This window comes from Ascaphus truei, chromosome 5 (genome assembly GCF_040206685.1).
Source record: "Ascaphus truei isolate aAscTru1 chromosome 5, aAscTru1.hap1, whole genome shotgun sequence".
Lineage (NCBI taxonomy): Eukaryota > Metazoa > Chordata > Amphibia > Anura > Ascaphidae > Ascaphus > Ascaphus truei.
Window position 1 is genome coordinate 63,430,631 of NC_134487.1, and position 18,109 is coordinate 63,448,739.

Consider the following 18,109-nt stretch of genomic DNA (forward strand, 5'->3'; position numbering starts at 1 on the left):
TGGTGAATACATTTACTTCAGCTCAGGCCAGGCAGTTTATTGGATGGGCACCAAATATAAAAGAACTTACTGTATGTCAAGAATCATAAAACTGGTAAACTCTAATATTATACTGTATCTAAATGAGCTGGTTTTCCCTTTATTCCCTTTTAACTCCATTTCCATTGATACTGATGCGAACAAAGTAACTTGAAACATTGTAACATTCAGTACAGTACTGTATGTGTCCATTGGCATCCATTCAACATCAACAACACACTCAGAATCACACACAGAGCCGTGCAAGTTTTAATTTAATTCATCAGGTCAATGTATTTCTTTTGCATTCTTTTTTCTCTTGTTCAATATTCAGCAAGGTACAAAGGTATATTGACTTTCACGCCTCCAAATAAATGAACCTATATTTCACATGGAGATATACCTGTGAAAACACCTGGGAAATATACCTATTTATTTAAGTTAGCATATTCCCTAGGCATATCTCTATCTACTAATCAAGTAACTGACTACTCATTATATATGATATCGTTCATGAATTATGCTTAAACTAGTATCCCCGTTCTTTTGTATATACTGTATACACACGATGGGGATTATTCTGTAAAGTGTGCAGATGACGCGGGGCTTTTCATGCGATAGCATGTGACCTGCGCTTATCACACTTTACAGAATAAGACCCTATGGTTCTTTGGTTGTATTAAGCAAACAGTATCATAAATGTGCTTGCTAGTCACCTAGGATATGTTATCTGAATGTTTCTGCACTAATATGGAGCAAAGCCAGCATTCTACATGTGGATGGAATTATATTATATTACTAAATCTAATCTGTGCAATGCAATAATTATTTATTCACTTATGGCTTTGCTGTCAAATGCTAATCAAATGCACTCTTAAATGAGTCAACATTGAAATTGACAAAATTATGCTAATGCAGCAAATCTGTGCATTTTCTACATAGTGTTATGATATTATGCACTGAATTATAAAACATCTGCATGCGATTACCACTGAACAGTAAAGCAGACTTCCAACAGTAACTAATCTACATTTTATATTAAAATATCCCAAAACATAAAAGAATCAGAATAATGTGCACCACATGGATTTAGAGCATCTCATGGCTTGGATTACCTACAGTACGACGATATTCTGCAATTACAAGAGAGGTTTACATTAAACATGCTGGTGGTCTTAGTCCAGCCTTGAGAGTACAAGTAGGGGCCTTACTTAGAGATTATCACGGCCACTGTTGACATCTCATTTGCATTCTTGATATGATGGCAATCATTTGCCACAAATTAGAGGACATTAATCAAAGTCTGTGAAACACTTGTTCAAAAATAAATCTAATTGTTGTCAATGGGATTTTTTTTCTTTGATAAATATGGAGTTTTTTCATCCGCTTTGTATCTGGGAGGCTTTCATAGCCATAATTGCTCTGTTGTACTTAAAGTACAGATGTAGCCAGACTTACCTTCCCTGTGGTTGCGACAAAAAAAAGCAAAAGGCAGCAACTCCAGGGGAAGGTAAAAAAAACCAAGGACAGCTGCGTGGGGTTCATTCTCCTTTATCATACCCCCCACATTATTAATCCCTGCTACAGGGCGAGTCTGTGATCACGTTCCTGCAGCTTTCCCAGCAGCGGAGAAAGTCTGGCTACATCTGTATGAACTGGATCATATAAATAATATAGCAAAGAAAATATAAAACAATTTAAAAACGATACGATGAGAAACATATGGAGATGGGTATGGTGTTTTGGTTCTGAAAATCATAGGGGTTTTGAGTTAGGTCTTGGAAGGTAAGGTTCTGTCGGGTTCTGATTTCACATGTCTGGTTATGCGGGTGTTCTCAGCACTTTGTAAATAAGGACCCTAATCTCTTTGGTCTAGCTTTCAAATAGAGGTCTATAGAGGCCAATAGGAGCAATTAGCGAGCTGTTTCAGGGTACACATATAAATATAGTGCATTTACAATTTTGCATAGGGGACTGTCTGGGGCAATTTGTATTTTGCATAGGGGACTGCCTTTCACCTGTGGCAAACTTTATTATGTCAGGAGACATTAACCTCCCCAACATATAGATTTCTATAAAATGTAAGAAACTAGATTAATAATGATCTTACATTTGAGGCTGCCACAAAGGGCAGACACAATATAATGTGTGACTAGAAGCGCTTATTGGGCTGAGTCCCCGCTGGTGCTGAGCTCGCTTGGTGCTTGGTGCGTTTACCTTCTTCTATGTGAATCAGCACATCCCCTATCCCGCTGTGCTCATGCGCGTGCACTCACGCTCTCCCAAGCGTTCTGCTTGGGGAGACAAGGGAGAGATACTTTGGTGCTGAGAGCAGGGTCACATGACCCTGCTCTGACAAATGGGAAGAGAGAGGGGGCGTGTTCTACTCTCCTGTCACACACACTGACACTGAATTCAGCAGAGAGAAGTGGAAAGGGGGGGGAGAGCAAACGGACTGAGAGGGGGGGCAAACGGACTGAGAGGGGGGCAAACAGACAGAGGGGGGGGGCAAATGGACAGAGGGGGGGCAGACGGATAGAGGGGGGCAAACGGACAGAGGGGGGCAAACGGACAGAGGGGGGGCAAACGGACAGAGGGGGGGCAAACGGACAGAGGGGGGGGCAAACGGACAGAGGGGGGGGCAAACGGACAGAGGGGGGGGGGCAAACGGAGTGCTGCTGTGTGGTGGGGGGGGCGAACGGAGTGCTGCTGTGTGGTGGGGGGGGGGCAAATGGAGTGGTGTGGTGGGGGAGAAGGGAGAGAGAGAGGGGGAGATAGAAATTGAGGTGGGGAGAGAGATGGGGGAGAGAGAGGGGGAGAGGGGAGAGGTGGAGAGAGGGGGAGAGGGGGGAGAAGGGAGGGAGAGAGAGAGAAGGGGGGGAGAAGGGAGAGAGAAAGGGGGGGAAGGGAGAGAGGGAGAGAGAAAGGGTGGGAGAAGGGAGAGAGAGAGAGGGGAGAAGGGAGGGAGAGAGAAAGGGGGAGAAGGGAGGGAGAGAGAGGGGGGGAAGAGAGCGGGGGGGAGAAGGGGGAGAGAGAGAGGGGGGGGGGGGAGAGAAAGCAAGGGGGGAGAGAGAGCAATGGGGTGGAGAGAGAGAAAGAGAGCAATGGAGGGGGAGAGAGCAATGAAGAGGGAGAGAGCAATGGAGGGGGGAGAGAGAGCAATGGGGGGCAGAGAGAGAGAGAGAGAGAGAGCAATGGGGGGGAGAGAGGGCAATGGGGGGGGAGAGAGAGAGAGAGAGAGCAATGGGGGGGGGGGGGGGAGAGAGAGGGAGAGAGAGGGAGAGAGAGAGAGAGAGAGAGAGAGAGAGCGCAATGGGGGGGGAGAGAGATGAGGGAAGGGGGAGGAGATATATATATATATATATTTTTTTTTTAATTATATATATATATATTTTTTTTATTATAAAAAACACGTGTTCCTTACCAGGCAGACCAGAGAATCCAAGACCATGCAGCAAGAAAAGAGACAGAACTCAATATAATGTCCAAAAGATATATTAAAGACAGGCACATTCAACCGACCTTTCGGTCCTTACAACAGGACCTTTCTCAAGGGAGTCCATTGTAATATCGCCGGAAGAAGAGATCAGTCTATCTCGAAAGCTCGCACAAATAAAAGCATTTTGTTAGCCACAGAACGGTATCATCTATTTATTTTTTGATTATTGAAGCTCGGCTAACACGGTACTGATACCTCTACATGTATATATATATATATACATATATATATGTATGAGAGAGAGAGAGATATACACAGAAACACAGACAGCCCCTATACAGCCAATGACACACACCCTCAAGAAATAGCCACGCCCCCCCACTCCTGCTCTAAAAATGTTGCAGGACAGCGATCGCTCATGCTTGAGAGCTGATGACATCACCGCTCTCAAAGCATGAGCGAGCTCAGCGGCAGCGGGGCCGCAACCTTAGAAGCTTGGCACATAGAACCCATTTTACTTCTAGAAGATTTACTACTGTAAATGTCCCAAATTATTGCCATCTGCAGACAGTCTGGTATCTTCTACTGCAAAAGCAGCTCTGTGGCCAGTTGTTAGGTACAAAGCACAAAGGTAAGCAAATCAAAAGAATAAAACTGATTTCATACATACTGGTGATAGAGAACGGATACCATATACAGGCAGATGAAAGCCCATTCCTATGGATTTTACAATTACCAAAATATCCGACAAATTGTCCCTGTGAAAAAGAGACATTTCATTTTAGTATTATACAGTAGTTCATGTATCAGTACGTATCTCTAAACAATTAAAGCATTACGGGGGCGGGGGATTCACAAAGCTTAGATAATGGGTTTCGGAGCTTGACCAGCGTCAACAGCCATTGACTCAAATACCTATTTCAGTAGCTTTGTGAATCGCTCCCACCATTGTTCCAAGAACTCTAGTTACTCCAAAATAAATATTTATAACCACAATTCATATGTATATTTAAAGCCTCCATTTTATTTTGGTACTGTATGTCTTTGAAGCTTGGTACATTGTGCCCACAGGACAGCAAACTGGTTTAGACATCTTACAATAGTCATCATAAACAAGATATAACAAATCGCAACGCAATATGACTTTGATCATAATTTTCTCTCTTTACATACAAATTATTTTATTGAACTTAATGTAAAATAAGGTGAAGAACACATTGTATATTTTGCTGCAATAAATTTATTTTAATTAATTCATTAATAAATAGTACTTTAATTTAAGTGTAGGGTGTTCTCTAGTTCGACATTATAGGGAGCTTTCTTTCTTTTCTTTGTTCATTAATGTAAAATAACTCACAAAACCCATTACTATGGGCATGAATAGCAGCATACTGTTGTACACTATGAACATGTCATGTAGATTACACAATTGCTAGTTACAGAGGAATACATTAACAGCACACCACAAATACATTACCATACTAAAACAAATCTTTATAAAAGGAGCACGTTGGACAAAATATGAAAATCACTCACTAACTAAATCTTTACAGTATGAAGCTATATTGAAACCAAACTCTACTGGTAGTATGGGTAGTTCCTGTGTGTCCACTGCTGGTTGCAATCTTCTTGGATGTGTAACAAAATTCTGCGTTTATTCTAATCAGTCCTTCTTCTTTACATTTTTCTAGTGTGTGACACATTCCAGTGTCTGTGAAATCGCTGGCATTTCTGATATAGTTAATTAGCTGGGCAGAGCTCACAAAATGGAATGAGGAAGAAAGAAAGTGTGTTGGAGCTAAAAGTATAGTACACTTACTGTGATCAATATGAGGAATTTAGCTATTGTAATTACCAATGTATATGTTATCTTCCTGCTGTTTTCAAGAATATCTCTTGTAATATACTGTAGAGACCCTTTGAGAGCTGCACAATCCCAGAGTCATCTTCTAGATTTCACATATAACAAGTAATATTACAGATCAACTCTCTTCAACAAGATTTTGTCTTGAGTTACTAATTATCTTTGTCTTTGGTGCACAAATATTACATTGGGCAAACTAACACAAAAGAAAGGATTATCTAAGAGCATATACATGTAAATGTATAAGTGATATAAGGTGCTTATGTCCAATTTCCAGTGATATGGTTGACATTTGATTTTGTTTTTATTATTGTTTTTCTTTTTGTACTATTGATTCTTACTTCTTAAAACTTCAGTTGTATGTATGTATGTGTCTTTATTTATATAGCGCCATTAATGTACATAGCGCTTCACAGCAGTGACACACGTGACAATCCTATAAAAAAACAAATAATAAAAATAACAAATAACGGGAAGAAGTGCTTGAGTTATAAAAGTAACATTTAGGAAAAGGAGTCCCTGCTCCAAAGAGTTTACAATCTAATTGGTAGGTAGGAAGAACGTTCAGAGACAGTAGGAGGGTGTTCTGGTAAGTGTGTCTGCAAGGGGCCAAGGTTTATGTATGAAGGGTAAAGTATTAGCCACGGAGCTACGCATATGCTTAGGTAAGGAGGTGTGTTTTAAGGTGTGTCTTAAATTTTGATAGAGAGGGTACTAGTCAGATATTGAGGGGAAGGGCATTCCAGAGGTGTGGGGCAGTCCTGATATTTTCTCATACTGCTTTTTCATTACTGTTGTTCAGGAGCACTATTGTGTGTACTGTTCACAACTATCTAGCGGCACATCATTTTGTCTAAGTTATTGGGTTTGTAGATTCATCATTCAAGCTACAATATTGCACTTTAATGAACCTCTCCCACAAGCTCATATTTAATATGATGTGAAGCTGTCTTCTCCTTACTGTCCTGTTGGGACCTGCATCATAAGGTAGGTTTGGGAAGGTTTTCAGGAAGAAAAGGAATGGAACTGTAACCTTCCCAATCAAGGGTCAGGCAGCCTCACAGCATATCAAATAAGTCCTTAGATAAAAAGTAGAGATGAAAGCCAAACAAGATGGTCAACAATTGACCAACCGATAATCACAATTTATGATACTGTCTGCGCCACTTGAACATTACCTCTTCAACACTTTGTCAATAATTTGCAGGTGATTTGAGTTAAGCCACTGAACTCCCCCTACAATCAGCACGGTCTGGTTCGTGTTCTCGAGAGGATGTGATCTAAAATCCAGAAAAAAATAAGAAGCTTTGAAATCATGTAGTGGTTATCTGAATATCCAGAGTGTGAATTTTTTGTTTTTTATTTCGTTTGAAAGCAAGTTTTGGAATACTGTAGTAGTTTTATTAACTTAATTCACATTGATACAGAGACATGAGACAGCAATATGTTCAAACCTGGTGGGTTGAATTTTGCCGTTCTGTGCTGGCTCCTTGAAATGGTGTCCTACAGTATGCATTACCATATCTGAATACCCAATGATTAAAAAGGAAGTCACCGCACAACATGACATCTTGCCACATAAAGCATTGTCCGCTATGTTTATTTAAATTCTATTACAGAGACAAGTGCATATAACATTTTGGGGGGATCCCTTCCCTTCATTCAATTTCACAAGATATGAAGTTGTGCGGTGACTTGATTTTTCTTCATTGTAGTTTTATTAACTTCACTCATTTTCCATTTGGGCACTTTGGGCCATAGTTACTAAGTAGTGTTATTCCATAGTACAACTTCTGGTGCTGGAACACACCATACAGTCCATACAACGTGTCTTCCGGCAAGATATAGCACCACTTAATAAATATGGCCCATTAAGTTTGGGTAGTTTCCAAGAAAAATAGAATGCTGCAACACAAAGGTGAATTTTTTTCACCCTAAACTGCGTTGTTACATTGTTGGAATTGAACATGACCCCACACTTTCATCCATTTAAAACTTCACATATAGTACCTAAAAAAACATAGTAGAAAACCACTTTATTTTATGCAATTCATTCTTTACAGCTCTTTCGGTAATAAAAGAATCAACAAAGATCATGACTATAGAGCAGGCCTGCACAACATACGGCCCGCGGGCCGCATGCGGCCCGCCCGGCCTCTCTGTGCGGCCCACAAGGAGATTTAAAAAATAAAATAAAAACTTTTAAAAAAAAACTTAAAAAAAAAAAAAAAACTTAAAACAAAAAAAAATGGCGACGATTCCCCGCGGTCCCGGGGGTGATGTGAGGTGCATTGAGGTAAGGTGCATTGAGGTGAGGTGCATTGAGGTGAGGTGCAGGGGGGTGAGGTGCATTGAGGTGAGGTGCAGGGGGGTGAGGTGCAGGGGGGTGAGGTGCAGGGGGGTGAGGTGCATTGAGGTGAGGTTCAGGAAGGGTGATGTGAGGTGCAGGGGGTGAGGTGCATGGGAGGAGAGGTGCAGGAAGGGTGATGTGAGGTGCATGGGGGGTGATGTGAGGTGCAGGGGGGGCGTGATTGGAGATGCAGGGGGGGTGATTGGAGGTGCAGGGGGGGTGATTGGAGTTGCAGGGGGGGTGATTGGAGGTGCAGGGGGGGTGATTGGAGGTGCAGGGGGGGTGATTGGAGGTGCAGGGGGGGTGATTGGAGGTGCGGGGGGGTGATTGGAGGTGCAGGGGGGTGATTGGAGGTGCAGGGGGGGTGATTGGAGGTGCAGGGGGGGTGATTGGAGGTGCAGGGGAGGTGATTGGAGTTGCAGGGGGGGTCATTGGAGGTGCGGGGGGGTCATTGGAGGTGCGGGGGGGGGGTCGTTGGAGGTGCAGGGGGGATGATTGGAGGTGCAAGGGGGAGAGTGATGTGAGGTGCAGGGGGGGAGAGTGATGTGAGGTGCAGGGGGGAGAGTGATGTGAGGTGCAGGGGGGAGAGTGATGTGAGGTGCAGGGGGGAGAGGGATGTGAGGTGCAGGGGGGAAGAGTGGTGTGAAGTGCAGGGGGGGAGAGTAGTGTGAGGTGCAGGGGGGGAGAGTGGTGTGAGGTGCAGGGAGGGAGAGTGGTGTGAGGTGCAGGGGGGAGAGTGGTGTGAGGTGCAGGGGGGAGAGTTGTGTGAGGTGCAGGGGGGAGAGTGGTGTGAGGTGCAGGGGGTGGAGAGTGATGTGAGGTGCAGGGGGGGGAGAGTGATGTGAGGTGCAGGGGGGGAGAGTGGTGTGAGGTGCAGGGGGTGGAGAGTGATGTGAGGTGCAGGGGGTGGAGAGTGATGTGAGGTGCAGGGGGGGGAGAGTGATGTGAGGTGCAGGGGGGAGAGTGATGTGAGGTGCAGGGGGTGGAGAGTGATGTGAGGTGCAGGGGGGGGAGAGTGATGTGAGGTGCAGGGGGGGAGAGTGGTGTGAGGTGCAGGGGGTGGAGAGTGATGTGATTATGTGAGGGGGAGAGATGGAGGTATGAGAGATAGATGGGGAGTATCGCAAAGGTTGATAGTGAGGGGTTCTGGGGGAGATATGAGGATGATGATGAGAGGTGCTGGAGGAGAGATGATGATGATGATGATGATGATTTTACCCGTGCGGCCCAACATTTTTTTCCTTGGAGCATTTCGGCCCTTCTCGCTTTACGAGTTGTGCAGGCCTGCTATAGAGTAAGACTCACTATAAGTAGGGTGACCAGATGTCCCTGTTTAGCTGGGTGTTTGACCCCAAGGCTGGCAATCGGCGATCGTGCATGTGCACGAGTGGCCGGCAAGCACCCATCACGCATGTGCGGTCGGCACTTACTGTTCACTCATTCACGAAATTTGTCCCAGTTTTTCCCAGGACAAATATGGTCACCCTAACAATAAGGGCAGAATAAGGTTCTGTGTATTTATAGTAAAAATGGCCAGGTTTGAGAGTTTTGAAATTCAAACTCGGCAAACTTTGTAGCTCGAATCTTCAAATTTGAGCTAAAACCAGAGAGACTCATCTTCGGATCAGGTTTTTTTTTACAAATTAAATAAAAAATCTGCAAACTTTTGAAAACAAAAAAGTTCTAGGTTAGAGTATTAAGCAACAATAAAAACATGTGCTTATTTTGTGGGTTTTTTTAAATAAAAATCCAAAACTATGCATAGTAAATAAAAATACTACTTGTAGTGCATTTGCATTTATCAGACAGGTCTGCAGCCCTGCCTTTCTCCGTGATCTCTTAGCATATAATGCTTTCACTGCAGCCAGGGATTCTGGGAAATGACATGCAAATGAGAACTAACCGTGTGTCACTTTTTGCTTCTTGTCCAGGTTACCATGGACCTCTCTAAGCATATGCCTAACTTATTACTCGGTTTTTCAGCACAGCCTGGGTTAAAGACATGCGTAGCCAGTAAACCCCACTCACAGACAGCTGTTTCCACATTTTGGATCTCATCAGTGCGAACTTGGTTACTACTGTAACTGAAACTAAAACCAAAACCAATCGAGTTCCAGAAAAATGTTTACAATTGAAACAAAAATACCATTGAACGTGACCACCCAGTCATTATCCTTATCTGGTGTGTTATGTTCATCATAGAGGGTAGAAAATTCCCACAGCAGATTTGGTTGATACCTTTCGATAAGTTGCTCCAGCGCATTTTCAAAGCTTGGTCTTTTGCTGGCATCAATCCAAAACTGTGGGTAGTAGGAATAACTAATAAATGTTTTTCCATTGTTAACGTTATTATAGAATTTCATGGCATGACACTTCTGCCACTGTTGCAGGGTTTCATTTACTCGTTCTATCAGATAGTACATTATTCCTCTGTTGGTAGAGTCGCCAATAAACAGAATCTGTTTGTGATGAAAATAAAAATAATTTCATGCAGTATTAAACATGATTTATACTTTTACACCCAGTAAATGACAAGGACCATATGACGTACACTCTCCTGCTAGATAATGCATTCTGATATTTGAAACAGTGGCCATAACCTGTTTGTAATACAAATAAATAATTATTGAATAGACTACCTGAGATAAATGTTAAAAGGTATTTTAATTATTCTCGCCCTTTGTTAGTCTTCCTCGTCGTTCCCCTATATGTTTTCTTTCTGTACGTCTAGGGTGTAGGTTTAGGTGTCCTCCCTAAGTTCCTACACACGCTCTAGTACTAACTTTCTTGGGGAGTGGCACAGTAGACAATTTTTTTAAATAAGTAAATTCCATAACAATAAAATATCAGTAAGGACATATTTGCAACTGCCCTAAAGAATGCTCTTAAACTGAACATTTTGTACTACAAACTATTAACCTCCAAAAGCCAATACAGAAACCTCAATTGTCAGGAAGAATTGTTATGTTGGCAATTGTGTCGATTAAAGTTTAGGGAAGGCACCCATTTTAGGTTCAGATCCACAAAGCTCTGTTAAATCAGGGATCATATCGTCACTTTACCTGAAACAATAACTGTCATTATTTTCCCTGAGGTTGATGCGTATCCACCAAGCTAATTCTATGCAAGGTTAATGGCCATTGGAAATCGCATTAGTATAGACTTAATGTCACCATCATTGTAAGATATATAGTAGGGAGCAGGAGCACAGCCGAAATCCAGTTTCGTCCAGAGGGACTTTATCAAGGACTGAGTTAGGAGTAAATGTTAGAAAATAGAACAATATCTCCTTTAATTATTAGTAAAGCTATACTCTATGCACTTGCAGAAATAGGGTCTTTAAATCTTATCTGTATGCTGATTCAATGGTATGACACCAGAAAGTCTGTACATTCAGGACTCTGACAATTTGTGCACACTATTGGTAACTCCGCCCTCGCGATGTGTTGTACTGACTGGTGCTGCGCTCTCTGTTCCTCCCGGAAACTCTGGTACACCCATTGAGACCCTGTATAGTCCTATTTTGGTTTGGATGTGGATGTTTGGACTTGGTACTGAATTGCAGCTGTGAGGTTAGAGGTAGATGGCTGTGTACCATTTGCATAGACATGATACCTAAAGTCAAAAGAGTTAATGAGGTCACCACGTGATAGTGTGTATGGTACAGAAAGAAAATGAGAGGTCCCAGAACAGAGCACTGGGGTACACCAACAGACAGATCAAGAGGAGACTAATACATGATCGTAACAGAGACCAAAAATGTGCAATAGGAGAGGTTTGATGACAACCAGGATAGAGCTTGTTTGCAGACACCAAGAGTTTTAGAATATGAAGGAGAAGAGAGTGATCAACAACATCAAAAGCAGCAGAGAGGTTGATTAGGATAAGTAGACAAAATGACTATGGGATTTTACTTCATGTACATCTTGGCTCATTAGTGAGCACAGCTTCCATTGAATGAGTTGTGCAAAAGCCAGATTGTACAGGGTTCCAAAAGGAATGAGAATGAAGAAAGTTGTACAGGAGAACGCGTTATGTTAAAGCCGTTTGGACGCAAAGGGCAGGAGGGATACAGGTTGGTATTTAGTAAGGCACGGAGAGTCTAGGGTGTTTTTGAGAATAGGTGTGACCACAGCATGCTTTAAGGAGGAGGGGAAAGTGCCAGAGGACAGGGATGAATTGAAGATATGGGTGCAAGTGGGAACTAAGAGGAACAAGAGTTTTGATTATAAAGTGTGAGGGAATGGGATTGAGAAGTCATGTGGTAGAGGGAGGAGGAGAGGGGAAGGGGGAGGAGAGATGTGTGGGGGTGCTTTTTAATGAGGTGTGCAGAGGAAGCTGTGATTGAGGTATGTAAATAGTGGTGCCAAGTCTGGGCACATAAGGAGGAGGGAAGGAGAGATGAAGAAATTTGGATAGGAGGAGGAGAGTGGGGAAGGTGGACAGAATAGAAAAGTTTACAAAGGATTTAGGAAACTGCAAACCGAAAAGGCAATAAGTTGGGCATAGTGGGTTGCAGCACAGGGACTAGGGAGAGAGAGTTAGGTGGAGAGAGTTCCCAGGTATTGCAGGATATAAGGAGTATGATTTCAAAGAGTAGATGTATAAATCAGGCTAGGTAGAGTGGTGTAGCACTGAAGGCTAGACAGCAGCTTATAAAGTTATAGTTTTTCAGCTGTGCATACATTGTCAGATCATTTTAAAAGTTAAGCTCTCACAGTTTCAGTGTGGTTGTTAAAATGCTAAATCCAATTTTTATTTTCTTGTTCATCTCCAACTCAAATCTACTGTAGCTCAACTCAGCAGACACACAAAATGTGACACTTAAGAATGGGGCAGTGCCAACTACATTGGAATAACCAATACAGACTGACATTACCGCACCAATAAAAAGGAAGGGAGAAGTTGTGACTAATTAGTACAGACAGAGGCACATACCAAAGAGATGTTCATTTGATAATGGTTCTGTTACATTCAGGTTAAATTGATAGAAGTGAAGTCAGCTTCATGACTTTACATTACGTTATTAGGCTTTTTTAAATGTGGTAAGGCATAACGTGACATTACCTTAGGTTAAGATCATGTAACAGAGCTTTGTTAGCCCTTACAAAAATGACATGGCTGGCCTTGCAAAGGTTTGCTTTTTGGGATGTAGCACTTTAAGCTATATTATTTCTTAGAAGCTTTGGAAGAGTTTATAGACATTCCGTTATCCACTATAGCGTAGTGATACATTGTAAACAGGAAGAAGTCATGAGCTTTAAAATGGTGTCATTTTGCAAGAGAGGTATACTGTGATATGAGGATAAAATTTTCCAAAAAAGAAATCGTCAAATCAGAAATGCACCTTTAATAACTTTGACATATTTTTTCCATTATTAAAAGGTTGGAGCAGCGGTCTGTGGGTAGGTTTAACTGGCTATGCACTTCTTTAACCCAGGCTGTGCTGAAAAGCTGTGTAATACGTCAGGGATAAGCTTGTATGGGTCCATGTTAAAGTGGATTAGAAGCAAAAGGTGACACTGTGTGCTTATGTACATGTCATTTCCCAGAATCCCTGGCTGCCCTGGAAGCATTGTATGCTAAGAGATAACGGGGAAAGACAGGGTTGTAGACCTGTTTGAGACATGTGAATGTGTTCACAGGTGATATTTTTATTTGCTGTATACCATTATTAAAAAATGCAAATGACTCAAGAAATTATCTTGTAGTTATTATTTTCAACACATTTCTGATTAATGTTTCTGAATAAAATATGCAAGTAAGGATGTGCAGGATTGATTAATTTCCTAGTCATTATATGACATATATTAAAGAGGATTACTAGAAGTGAAGAACTCCCTGTCCAAAGACTTAAACAGCCCCAGAGAAACAAGGTCCCACTCAGGCTTACATGTCATAATCAAAACAAAAGCAATTGCCTTGTATGGAAGCTGAGCCAAGGAAGCAGATTTCTCTTAGTGAAGCATTTTAAGTACTAATAAATGTAATCTTTTATATAGAGACAAGAAATGTCCCTTGCTCTGATTGGATGAGTGCACTAAAGGACTTGTGTTCCTTGTGTTCGTTTCTTTGTTGATTACAAGTTTCTTTGATATGATTAAACACATGTGGGAAATTAAATCATTAGGGCGATGTGGTATATATTTCACATGGAATGACTACTTTAGTATATCTCTTACCCACAGTGGGGTTGTGTTTGTCTATTTTTGTATTGCATAAATACCTTTGTCTTTTAGTATAGATTTAGACTTGTATGAACTGTACTGATCAGTTCTGTTGTGTGTATGGAAAGGTCTTCCTATCTTCATTAAATGAAATAATGCATTCTATACGTATTCAGAACTATAAGTGAGAAACTTTGGAACACAATATCTCCCAAATCTGTTCATATAAATTGGCTGTAATTTGAATGTTTGATGCTGCATGTGCATGGTGAATGGCTGCATTGAAATACTGAGTAACGGGGCGCGTGTGTGACGTTACAGCGCATGCACATCTGCTGAAGTGCTCCATGCATGCCACTGCATATAATTGAACAGAGCCTCTGATCGTCACCTCGGTACGCAGCCAAGACAGAGGCGGAGGACAGAGGAACCACCAGACATGAACCTCCGGAAGGATAAGAAGGTGAGCGTCCCTGATCTGTCCCGCTTTGGATATAAACAGCCCGCGAATCCAGTGGAAAAAAACAAGATGGCGGCGTGGAGGGCGGAACTGAGCGTGCATCACTGAACCCTGGGAAGGAGTAGGGTGAAGAAGCCAGAAATGTAAACATAACAAAGGAAGATATAAAGGAGATGTCCCAGTAGATGCAGTCCACGTTCCAGTCTGCTTTGGACAAAGCAGTGCAGGAATTTAAATCTGAAATATCTTCCCTGTCTAAAAGAACTATAGATCTGGAAGGTAAAATGGATCCTTCCCTGCAAAATAAAGTGGACAGAGATGATGAAGTCCTGAGGCTTAACGAGGAGGTAAGAGCCATGAGAGATAGTCTGGACGATCTTGAAAATAGGGAGCGAAGGCAAAATTTGCGAGTCCGCCACATGCCGGAGTCGGTGACTGCAGAGGCACTGCAGCCTTATCTTAAAAGGCGGTTTCTGGCGATTGACCCCCAACTAGAAGATAGCGAACTGTTAATTGACAGAGCTCACTGAGCGCTGGGTCCAAGATTTGACGACCCTAAAAGAAGCAGGGATGTGGTGCTGTGGCTTCATCAATACACAGCTAAAGACAAGATAATATAGGGGAGCAGAAACAGGGGTCCAATCGCCTTCGAAAACTCTCCCATTCAGATTTTCCAGGATTTGTCAAAAATGACTATAGACAGGTGAAGAGAATTGCGACCGGTAACACCGATCTTACAAGAAAGGGGAATTCGCCATCAGTGGGCCTTTCTGTTTCGCCTTATTGTTAACCAAGGAGGACCGCAGGCCTTGCTTCGCTATCCGGAGGAGTCTTCTGATTTTCTTTCGCCGCTGGGTTGGACCGGATCAACAAGGCCAATCCCAGAATAATGGCTCGGATGAAAGGAGATCGGCTGAAGGAACAAGTGCCCGAGGAGCGAGTAAATAAGACCGACCGAGCATCTGGGATGTTCCATGGGTGTTTTTTCCCTGACAGTCACCAGACCCTGAAAGGGTCCATCGGAGCCCATGAGGGCTTATCCGACAGACGAGTCCACAACCCAGGATTCCATAAGAAGGCCAAGTTGGAGCTGTTTTATTTTAGTTGTTTTGTTTCTCTCTGTCTTCTGTCCTTTGATTTATAGGTCCGGCTATCAAGACTTTGTGCCCACTGTCTGAGCAACAAGACCGACTCTGCGGAGGAGAGTGGACCCCTCTGAGTATAGAAGAGACTAAGATCTATTTGGAGCAGGGGGATTAACTTTTTGTGAGGCCGGAAAAATTATCAACTGTTGTTTTAAGTAAGGTAAAACAAAGGTGCGGTGAGGATGTGGAGATTTAGTAGTGGCGATATGTGGGGGTGAGTAAGGAGTCCAACATGCCTGACGTTAGGGCGACCCCAGTAGGGCCATATGCCCACCAGGCCAATCCATGTAGGGACTGGCCGCAAAATTGGGATGAGTGGCTGGTTACGCTCATCTTTGTTTCCAAGTTAATTTTTGTTTTTTTTGTTCTTCAAGTTCCTGATTTGGGAAAATTCCTCCACCCGTTGTTTTTTGCCCTGTTCCCCCTTCTGTTCTCCACAACCATCAAGATTTTTGGACCATAACTTTTACAATATAGAGAGTACCGCCATATTGGAAATGACTAGTCAAACCCATTGAAAGTAGTATACTGCTGCGGCACAGTTTATTCGAGCATTTGCCCGTTCTGTGCCGCAGCAGTAGCCTGGCGCGCACCCGAGTGTGACGGGCGCGCGCCGAAGCAGCGGAAGAGCGCCCTCCGATCGGGGCGCTCTCCCTCCCGCTGCCGGGTCCGCCGGGTCCCCCGGAACCCCCTGCCGCTGTCCCGCGATCGCGGGACACCAGGGCTCCCTCGGGGAGCCCCTGGACGTGCGTGCAGGGGGCGCACGCTCCCGAAGACGCGTGACCGCGCGTCTATGACGCGCGGCACGCCGAGGGGCGGCCACTAGCAAGCCGGGAAATCTCCCGGCTTGCGGATCTGGCCGCAGTGCAATTAAATGTGTCGCCAGTGTATATGAAGGTAGTAATGGTAAATGTAGATTGGCCCTAAAAGAATTTAGGAATCTGAAATCAGATATTGTTTTTCTAGAAGAAACGTATTTTGACACTCAGGATCCCCCAAACGCTTTTAGCAGGGTGCACCCTATAGCACTCTATTCGTCTTTTACAAGCAAAAGAAGAAGGGTAGAGATTATGATAAAGCATGGTATCCCGTTCTAGATATTGGAGATTAAGAGACCGAGAAGGGAGGTCCCTTGTGGTCCACGGTCTACTTTCAGATCTACATATCACCTTAGTGAATATATATGCACCTAATGAAGGACAAATTTTTTTTTTTTAAAGAAACATTGGAGTCTCTCGGAACCATCCGAGAGCAGGCAATAATTTTAGGAGGAGATTTTAATATGGTCCAGATCCAGATATGGATACATTCACTAATCCAGGGCAGTTACACTCTCCAATGATTTATAGTGTATCAATGAAATTTAGATTATTAATCAAAGAGTTCGGTCTTGTCGACGCCTGGCGCCACTCGCATAAAGGTCAGAGAGATTATTCTTTCTACTCAATCCCACATGACTCCTACTCTAGAATTGACAATATATTTGTAATCCCAAATATTTTGGAAGTGCTGGTTCACTCAGATATAGGCTCTATTACATGGTCAGATGATGCCCATGTGATGGATTTGTTTGACCCCCCATTTGCCAAGATTCAATCATTCCACTGGAGAATGACTGACTCATTACTAAATTATCTCGAAATTAGCACACAAATTGGAGACTCACTCAAAAATGTTCAGATTAATAATGGGTCAGTAGAATCGACAGCAATATTATGGGAGGCGCATAAGGCCACAATTAGAGGACAGCTTATCTCAATTGCATCCTATAGAAAGAGAACTAAAATGGAAAAACAAAAATATTTAACAGGGAAAATTGGAACGTTGGAAAGCTCACATAGAAAAAACCTGTTGAGGAAAATTTATAAAATATTGAGCCAGGCAAGGGAGGAGTTTAAGAGATTGCAATTGGAAGATGTAGAGAGGGCTCTTAAATGGACCAAGCAGACATACTATGATAAGGGAGATAAAGTGGACCGTTTATTGGCAAATAATCAGGGATCAGGGCGAAGGCTTTGGTCCCTGCTATTAGAATAAAAGGAGGAGGAGTCACATACAATCCCTCAAAGATTGCGGGGGAATTTGCTAAATTTTATGTGGATCTCTATAATCTAGATAATTCCACCCCGAATGCAAAAATTCCGGGCTCGATACATATCGAGAACTATTTGACAGATTGTAATCTCCCAAAATTGACAGAGGAGGATCATAAAATTTTAAATGCAAAAAAATATCTCAGGTCGGGTTTGAGATTGCGGTTAGTTCTTTAAAGCCCTCAAAAGCACCCGGCCAAGACGGTTTTTCACATTTGTATTATAATTTTTTTATAGGAATTCTAGGGCCTTGTCTATTGCATTTATTTAATGATTTTCTCAGCTGAAAACAAATCCCCCCCCCCCCCGCAGATGACGAAGGCAAATATAGTGGTGATCCCTAAAAAAGGAAAGGATCCTTTATGTTGTTGCAGTTACAGGCCAATCTCACTTCTTAATACGGATCTGAAAATCTATAGTAAAATTTTGGCAAACAGGTTGAATCCAATTCTCCCTGGATTAATGCATTATGATCAGGTGGGATTTGTGAGTGAACGCCAGGCGTCAGATAATACAGAGAAAATTATTAATGTTATTGACCGGATACATAAGTCTAAATTGAAGGCAGTGTTG

At 42.7% G+C, this 18,109-nt stretch overlaps 1 protein-coding gene across 3 annotated transcripts in view; it reads right to left on the bottom strand.

Annotated features, from left to right (window-relative positions):
- The window catches only part of CPED1 (cadherin like and PC-esterase domain containing 1), a 406,802-nt gene that overhangs the window by 10,116 nt on the left and 378,577 nt on the right, over positions 1-18,109 (bottom strand). For 2 of the 3 annotated variants that reach the window (XM_075599939.1, XM_075599938.1), the window contains exons 19-21: positions 9,910-10,130; positions 6,500-6,601; positions 4,128-4,215 (exon numbers count right to left, since the gene is read on the bottom strand). In XM_075599939.1, coding sequence (XP_075456054.1) covers positions 4,128-4,215; positions 6,500-6,601; positions 9,910-10,130 — 411 coding nt within the window. The remainder of the gene's footprint in view (positions 1-4,127; positions 4,216-6,499; positions 6,602-9,909; positions 10,131-18,109) is intronic. The other variant, XR_012801651.1, reaches the window with a different exon arrangement.